Below are 8,663 nucleotides of genomic sequence, written 5' to 3'. Positions count from 1 at the left end.
AAGGTTTCCTTCACAATAAAAGCACGAAGGCATCATATGGTGGAGTAACAGTAAATCAGACAATTCAATTAAATACTAGATGGAATACAAACTATTAAATAAATACAACTATTGAGATAATATGCTTTTTAAATCCTTTAACATTAATGAACCGAGCCTCCTTTAACATTCAAAGCACTTTGTATTATAGAACAAATATGTTTAAGAGCATTACGAGGGGAGAGATAATCCCTGACTGATACTGTATACATGGCCTAGCATTACCATAGAACATAATCACAAACATGATAAATAAAAAAATCTGATTTTTAACTCATTTATGTAGATACTCAAGTTTGCATGTACAGTTTAGGAGAAGAAGAAAGGATTCCTTGATCATCCCACCTCTGTGACAAATGTGAGATGATCAATTACATTCTGCATTTGACCAATACTATAGTGTTAAGAACAGTGGGCTGCCATATGTACGGCACCCGGGGAGCAGTGTGGGGAACAATGCCTTGCTCAGGGACACCTTGGTAGCACTTGGTCTTTCAGGGACTTGAACTGGTGACCTTCCGGTTCCCAAGCCACGTCCCTAGGGCCAGCTGTTATTTTGCACACATCAATTGTAGACAAAAGATTCAACACCACATGAATTACTTTGCTTGAATAATAATAATGACAATTCATTACATGTTTTGATTAGAGCGCTTTTCCATGTGCTCAAAGCGTTTACATTACATATTACACATATTAGACATTTAACAGTTATTACATGGACAATACCCACAGGAGAAAATTAGGGTCAAGTGTCTTGCCCAAGGACACAACGGCGCAGTGGCGGTTGAGGCGGGTTTCGTACTGGTGTTCCCCAACGACCCTTGATCTGTCTGATTATTCCCCATTCCCTTTATTAATGACCAACACATATATCACAAGAAAACTTCGCATTAGAAAAGTGTTTTCAATCTTGTAAAACACTACATTATAGTTAAATGTGGCCCATTAATTCATTCCAGTAATATTTCCCCTTGAAAACACGTATGAATCCAAAATACATTCTTAAAGGTCCCATCATATGCTTTTCTGGGTATTACCCGTCCGCTTGTGTGTTATCTATAGCTTTTTGTAAACTGTCTGCAAAGTCACAAACCCTCAAAGTAAACCCTGTCGCGAGTAAAACTCTAAAACAGAAAAGACGTGTCTCTGCTGCCCCAGAATGCCTCGTTGTAGAATTTTCTTTTCCACTTTTTTCTTCCGGGGCCCATTGACGTCACTACGTCTAAATTGACCAATTGGCACACAGCTAAAGGACAATAGGCACACCCTCTGCCAGGGTGGACTCCCAACCAGCTCAGGAGTCCGCCCCGCATGGCTACCGGAGCAGACAGTGTGAGGTGGATTTCGCGCTGTGTTTCCCAGGATGCTGGATATAGACCAAGTGCCATGCCGACGAGACACCACGGAGCTCAGTGTCTCGCTGTCTCACAAACCCCACGCAGCAACCAGGAAACGACACCAGTAATCCACCTCACAGGGCGGACCAGTTCTGATTAGTCAACCACCGCTGATGTTCAGCTGTAACGGTGGTAGACTAATCAGAGCAGAGTGGGCGAGCTGACCAATCAGAGCACAGTGGGCTCATAGGGAGGGGGGCAGGAGCTCCAACAATGCGTGTAGGACAGAGAGTGAATACACATTCTATACAGAGATGCTGTATGAGAAAACCAATGTGATTTTGAAATATTGAACAATGTAAATCTTTTCTAGTAGACCTCAACAATGGAATTATGATCAGTAGAAATGGCCAAGACATGGGACCTTTAAGATTGGCAGCTATAGTTAAGATTTAAGTATTACTTATTGAGTAATAATAAGAATATTGTGTAATAATCTATTAATGCAGTCACCCATTTTTCTAGATGTAATTTAGACCAAAATCAAGTTCTAAATTGAAAATCTGCGTAAGCCAGCCAAGTGTTCATTTGCAGTTGGCAGAGTAGAGATGCGTGGAGATTCTTGAACAGAGAGTGGGACATCCGCTTCAGAGTTCTTCGGTGTTGATGCAACTATGGTGGTGATGCCGTATATTTGTGACAATTCTGTTCTACACATTTCCATCAGAGGTGTCTCGTTATTCCACCCTTTGCTTTTGGCAAATATATAAACATACTCCATGAGATTAGGAAACATCATCAACAGATCCATTTCTGCTGCCTCCTTGGGACTGAAAAACAGAGAAATAAAACAGTATTAAAAAAAAAAACTTCCCTGACATTCGTCTGCAGTTGGCCAGTGGTTCCTATATTTTGCCTGCGGCCTATTGAAAAGAACTGAAAGCTGAAGTGAACTGAAAAGTTACATCGGGAAAAACATTCAGATACTCTTATCATAAAGAAATACTTCCTTTATCCTGAATGTTAGAAGGCCTATTACTTGAAGAAAAAAAAACTAATCCCATCATTTTGCACTTCCTGGCCTCACACACATTAAATGAAGGTGCATTTTTTTTAGGAAATGTTCTCCTAGAGTCAATTTTAAAACAATGTACATTGTATACACTGTATTCCTTCCAGCGAAAGAATAGCTAGAGTAATAAGCAGTGTTGGGCAAGTTACCTCCAAAATGTAATACAGTACATATGACTTATTACTGTCTTTTTTAAGTAATAAGTTACATTACAAGTGAGTTACACTACTTTTATATTACTTTTGAGTTACTTTACCAAAATAACCTCAAAAGAATGACTAGGTATTTCAAAAGCTAAAATGTAGTTTAGTGCAGCTCATTATATATCCAGTGAAGGGCAATGTGGTATAGCATAACAACTGTGTAGGCCATTAAGGCTACTAACAACTTTTATTACACGGCTGAGTTGAATACTCGATTCTTAAAATGTGACACGTTATTAATACAGTAGTACAGACCACTGTCAAGGACTATAATGAAGGTTGCTAAGGAGGATCAAGAAAGAGAAAGGAAAAGAGGTTTAAAGACGGAGCGCTGGACGTCAGATAAATCACCAGAAGAAGACAGAAAGGAAGTAAACAATAACAGGAACACGGAATGGGCTCTGTAGTTTGTTTAGTATATGGCCGTGTAATAAGCGGGATAATGTGCAGCGAGGCGGTCATTATGGGGAAAAGAGCACCCGACAGGCGGATCAGGGAACCCGACGCGAAGCGGAGGGATCTTGATGAGCCTGAAGGGTAAACACCAGGTTTACTAATCTACCCGCACAATTTTTCTCTGGTGTCGGAATGTCTTGCGATGTTGGTAAATTCTTTAAAAAAAAAAACACCATTTAATTTCGGGTTAAAATGTGTTGTAACTGCGTTACTGACAATTTTAACGGGTAGTATATTACCCAAATATCATTAGTAATGTGTTAAATTACATCGTTACAGCAAAAAGTAATACATTAGTGTAACTCGGTTACTTTTGTAAGGCGCTACTACACCCAACACTGGTAGTAAGTAAGAACATATGATGATGAGGATAGGATTAAGGCCCCTAATGATCTATAATTCAGTTTGACTTACTGGTGATGGAGGTTTCGTATGAAGCGCAGTAATCCCAACGTGTTGTCTGGGTAGCGTTTATTCTTGTCCATCTTTTCCAGCAACTCTCGTGTAAACTGATGAAAGATATATAGTTAGTTAGTTAAAAGGTAGCGTTCAGTAATACAAAAAAGTGGGTTATCAAATAAAGAATAAGTGTTATGGTATGGTCACCTTAGCTTTCCACCCTTTAAAGGCTCCATCCCCAGCACACTTATCCAGTGAAGAAATTAATTCCTGGTCAGCATCTTTATATCTTTCCACCTCCTTCCTGTTTCCAATCTTCTTCAAGTATTCTACTTTCCTGAAAAATAAAATGTATATTTAGGGAGAAAGCTTTGAATGTCTGTTTTCGACAAAGGACAGTGTAGATACAGACTGTTAGTTCGGGAGAGAGAGAGAGAGAGAGAGAGAGAGAGAGAGAGAGAGAGAGAGAGAGAGAGAGAGAGAGAGAGAGCAATAGGTATTAGTACTTGGCATGACTGTAATCATTTGGCTAACACTTTACTCCTAGGGCTACATCTTTGACAAAATAAAAGCAACTCAAACCTTTTTGTCATACTGTCTTATTTAAAAAAGACATTCTACACACTTGGGGAATATTTCAATAAGAGCAGTTGATGACAAAATCAGATATGACTTTAAGGAAAATCTTATTATTTAAATTTATTGTTTGATTTTGACTAATCATGCTAGCTGCTCTTTGGGTTGTTAGGCAGTTAGTCGGCCAGTCCACCATCTTGGTTCAGACTGAAATATCTCATCATCTATTGGATGGATTGCTATAAAATTAAGTACAGAAATGATTGATGAACATTTACTTTTCTCTAGTGCCATCATTAATTTAAATGTTGAATTGGTTCTATACTAGGTTTCTGAGAGAAAACCATGACATTTGTAAGAAGTGGAAGTAGTTAACAGGACGTAGCATGTATGCCTATTAGAACAGACTCACTTGAAGAAGTTCTTAAGTCTTTTTAACGCAAGGGTACCTGTAAGGGTTCCAGAAGAAGGGATGCTTCAAGCATTCTTCCACTTTAGGTCTGTTCTTTGGTTCTGCATCAATCATCAACTCAATGAGGTCTTTTGCCAACACGTCTGGAACATGGTCCAAAGTGTAGATCCCTTTAACAATGTTGTATTCAAATTCAAAGGATTCGTCTCCAAAAGGATGGTGTCCTCGGGAGAGGATATAATAAATCAGCATCCCTGCCACCTTAAGAATAAACATAACATTGAAGCAATTCAGAAAGTGTTTGTACACACGGTTATCAATAACATTAGTTTATCAGAAAAACTGACCTGTATGTCAGAGCTTTCGTCTTTTTCTGATAAAGTTTCCTTGGCCATCCAACATCTTGTTCCTGCTTTTCCTGTGCAGTAAGTTGTTTGGTCTTTGGGTAACCGTCGACTGATGCCAAAATCAGCCAGTCGTGCCCTCCCGTTAACATCTGAAAGACAAAACAGGTAGACAAACTCATTAATACAATTATGTTTTGATAATGTTTCAAATTTTTCCCCCCATAATTGAATTGTATTGTAAACTAATCTTACCGATCAGAACATTCTGTGGTTTGAGGTCCCGGTGGAGAATGGGACGATCTTGACAATGAAGAACACTTAGACCCTCGAGAACCTGAAAGACAACTTTCTTTCTCTGCCCATCATCGCCATGAGTTTTAATGTATTCTTCCAAGGTGTATTCACAAAGTTGAAGACCAAGATATCCAAAGTTTTCATCCTCTACAAAGGCCATGTATCTCACAATGGATGAATAATCAAGCTCTGGAAGTCGAAGAAATCCTTCCTCATTCTTCAGCACTTCATAGTTGCATCTGGTCATTTTCTTAATAGCAATTTCAGTGCCATCATCTCTCAGCCCCAAAAATACTTCAGTACCATTACTTCCCATTGCTATGCGGAATTCATCTTTATTCACGTACTTCATGCTCCCATTCCCAATTCTGGTTAAGGTTAGTTTCCCTTCCTTTACTCTGCTGACAAGCTCCTGATACGTTTCCTTCCACTTAAGGCTGTTTGGATGCCATTGAGGTTCGTAATCTGTAGTTTGAGTGGATTCACCATCAGGACCTGCTGTGTGCTCTTTTAGACTTCCTTGAGTGTCAGCCTTGTTCTCAGATCTGGCAAAAGCTAAACCATTTCCACCTTCCAGGGTTAGTTTGCTGAAATGATCAGTCAATCGTCTGAGCACTTCTTCCGGATCTTTAAGAATTCTCATTTCTAAGATTTTACCAGCATGTTCAACTGAAAGTACATTTTTATATATGTTATAAATTAAGGCTTGAATGTCATCAGAGTAGTCTTGAGACACAAAATGAGCAATCGTCTTGCAAACCTCCTCAATAAATGTGGGATCCCAGTCTGTGGTGCCTTTTGTTGTCCTTGTTATCTTTAATAATTCTTCCAGAATGCCTTTACGGTCAGGTTGCTCTTGTGGAAGCTGTCCCAGTAGTAGGGTGATTTTAGCAGAAGCTTGCTCCATTTGTAACTGTGGGATGATATGAACTTCTTCTTCTTCTTTGCTCTGTGGGAAGACAAAAACAGGTATCAAATTGTGAAACATGAAATCCCATCCAATGCAATGTTACACTTGGTCCTTAGCAAGCATATGTTATGTTCTTTAAATATATTAAACATGAACTATTTATGTTTTAAAGGAGTAAATAAAGATGAACTCGGTTGGTGGCTTGATATAGTCCACGTTTTAGCTGATGACAGATCTTTTAATATTGGTGTATACGTATAATCAACAGGAATAGAAAAGTCTAAAGAGTTTAAAACTTGGGCAACCCTTGTAATAAAGACCAACTTATTGTTATCGACCAAAGGGCCTGGCTTGTGGTCTTCATAAAGGTTATTAAGAAACACATACAATGAACGTTTCAAGAAGAAATTAAGCAAATAATTACAAGGTTAAAGACATCCAGTAAAAACCGTACACATATTTGCGAATGGGGCAGCCACACGTAGATGTGGTTGGTATGTGATCATGTGACTTCAGGTAAATTACATTTGACAACAGGCAGAAAAAAAGGGTGCGCCTAATAATACACCTGATGTAACAATACCTGTGTTATGACACATCTCATCTTTATTTCTATACTTATTAAAGTGAAGCCAAAGAGACTGTCATGTACATTTTGTCAGGTAAAAGAGAATATTTTTAAAATGTCTAATAAGAAAAGTGAATAGGCAGAAACAAAGTTAGTCACGGTTTGATATCCCTGCCAGTATAACTGATTTAGGAATATGTGATTAGGAATATCAAAAATGCTGAAAACACTACAGTCCTTGTCCAAAGACTCTTGATCAAGGGGAATAAAACGTTGACCAAGGCTGATGCAATCTCATCTGAAACCGATCCAGTTATAAATCTGCCGACATGATCGTGTCTTCAGGTTATAATCACATGCACACACATTTTATGTTTCCTGTAACACAATACAAACTAAAACAAAAGATCAAGTCCAAAAAGCATTACATATGACTTATTTGATCTTTTTTTTAGATCATAGCTATTGTTCCTAGTCCCTCATTCTGGTTTGCAACTATTGCCTAACTTTCTGTAGTTCAGAGCTCTACTCAGACTTTAGGGAGAGTACATAGAAGAGTAGAAAAAACTACTTACAAAGTTTATGTAGGATGTCTTCTTTGAGTCTTTAAAATGAGTGATCTCTCCAAACTTAACCGCGCTCGATCTCTTTTGCCGTTTGAAATGAGGAAGTCCTGAGCACAACAGTCCCTTCCCGATTTCCTTTTTTCTCCTTCCGGCTCCTCCAGTGACGTGCACCAAAATATTTTTGCCCGGATATGTTTAAAATGATTGATGTCAATACATTGCATTTGCAATACAAGTTGACATTCCACCTTAACATAATGTAGAGCAGGTCATTCAGGCAAAAAGGCAATCAACTGCATATTTGTTAGAAGCACAACAGGGTTTAAGTTGAATGGAAACCATGTGTGTGTGATGAGAGGGTTGGTAGGTGTCGGGTTACATGGAATTTGTACTTACAGTGCATCCGGAAAGTATTCATACCCCTTCACTTTTTCCACATTTTGTTATGTTACAGCCATATTTCAAAATGTATTAAATTCATTTTTTTCCTAAACATTCTAGACACAATAGCCCATAATGACAAAGTGAAAAAAGTTTTTAAATAATTGTTTCAAATTAATAATAATAAACCCCCTCAAATATCACATAAACATAAGTATTCATACTGTTGTGTAAAGAGATGTTCAATCGGGGTCAAGTCTGGGCTCTGGCCGGGCCACTCAAGGACATTCACAGACTTGTCCCGAAGCCGCTCCTTTGTTATCTTGGCTGTGTGCTTAGGGTCGTTGTTCTGTTGAAAGGTGAACCTTCGCCCAAATCTGAGGTCCAGAGCGCTCTGGAGCAGGTTTTCATCAAGGATCTCTCTGTATATTGCTGTATTCATCTTTCCCTTAATCCTGACTAGTCTCCAAGTTCCTGCCGCTGATAGACATCCCCACAGCATGATGCTGCCACCTCCATGCTTCACCGGTATTGGCCAGGTGGCTGGACATGATTCTTGGCATTCAGGCCAAAGAGATCAATTTTGGTTTCATCAGACCAGAACATTTGTTTTTCTCATGGTCTGAGAGTCCTCTAGGTGCTCCATGTGGGCTTTCATGTTCCTTTCACTTAGGAGTGGCTTCCTTCTGGCCACTCTACCATAAAGGCCTGATTGGTGGAGTGCTGCAGAGATGGTTGTCCTTCTGGAAGGTTCTCCCATCTCCACAGAGGAACACTGGAGCTCTGTCAGAGTGACCATCGGGTTCTTGGTCACCTCTCTGACTAAGGCCCTTCTCCCCCGATGTTCAGTTTGGTTTGGTTGGCCAGCTTTAGGAAGAGCCGTGGTGGTTTTAAACATCTTCCATTTGCAAATAATGAAGAGCACTGTGCTCGTTGGGAGCTTCAATGCTTCAGACATTTTTCTGTACCCTTCCCCAGATCTGTGCCTTGATACAATCCTGTCTCTGATGTCTACAGACAATTCCTTGGACCTCATGACTTGGTTTGTGCTCTGATGTGCACTGTCAACTGTGGGACCTCATATAGACAGGTATGTTCCT

General features: G+C 39.4%; 1 protein-coding gene and 1 long non-coding RNA gene across 2 annotated transcripts; both read right to left on the bottom strand.

Annotated features, from left to right (window-relative positions):
• Positions 1-302: 302 nt before the first annotated feature.
• LOC307032251 (uncharacterized protein) lies at positions 303-4,853 on the bottom strand. Its single transcript, XM_079670106.1, has 5 exons — positions 4,845-4,853; positions 4,535-4,758; positions 3,717-3,846; positions 3,525-3,619; positions 303-2,209 (listed from the first exon to the last, which is right to left on the bottom strand). The coding sequence occupies exons 2-5, from the start codon at positions 4,747-4,749 to the stop codon at positions 1,930-1,932; spliced, it is 720 nt and encodes a 239-aa protein (XP_079526232.1). The 5' UTR covers positions 4,750-4,758; positions 4,845-4,853; the 3' UTR covers positions 303-1,929.
• A 3-nt stretch (positions 4,854-4,856) lies between these two features.
• On the bottom strand, positions 4,857-7,317 carry LOC307032252. Its single transcript, XR_013806191.1, has 3 exons — positions 7,192-7,317; positions 5,097-6,087; positions 4,857-4,993 (listed from the first exon to the last, which is right to left on the bottom strand). It is a non-coding gene; the product is annotated as an uncharacterized lncRNA (long non-coding RNA).
• Positions 7,318-8,663: the final 1,346 nt, after the last annotated feature.

This window comes from Notothenia rossii, assembly GCF_949606895.1.
Source record: "Notothenia rossii genome assembly, chromosome: 3".
NCBI classification, from domain to species: domain Eukaryota; kingdom Metazoa; phylum Chordata; class Actinopteri; order Perciformes; family Nototheniidae; genus Notothenia; species Notothenia rossii.
Note: the sequence above shows the minus strand (reverse complement) of the source record. Positions and strands in the feature narration are given on the sequence as shown.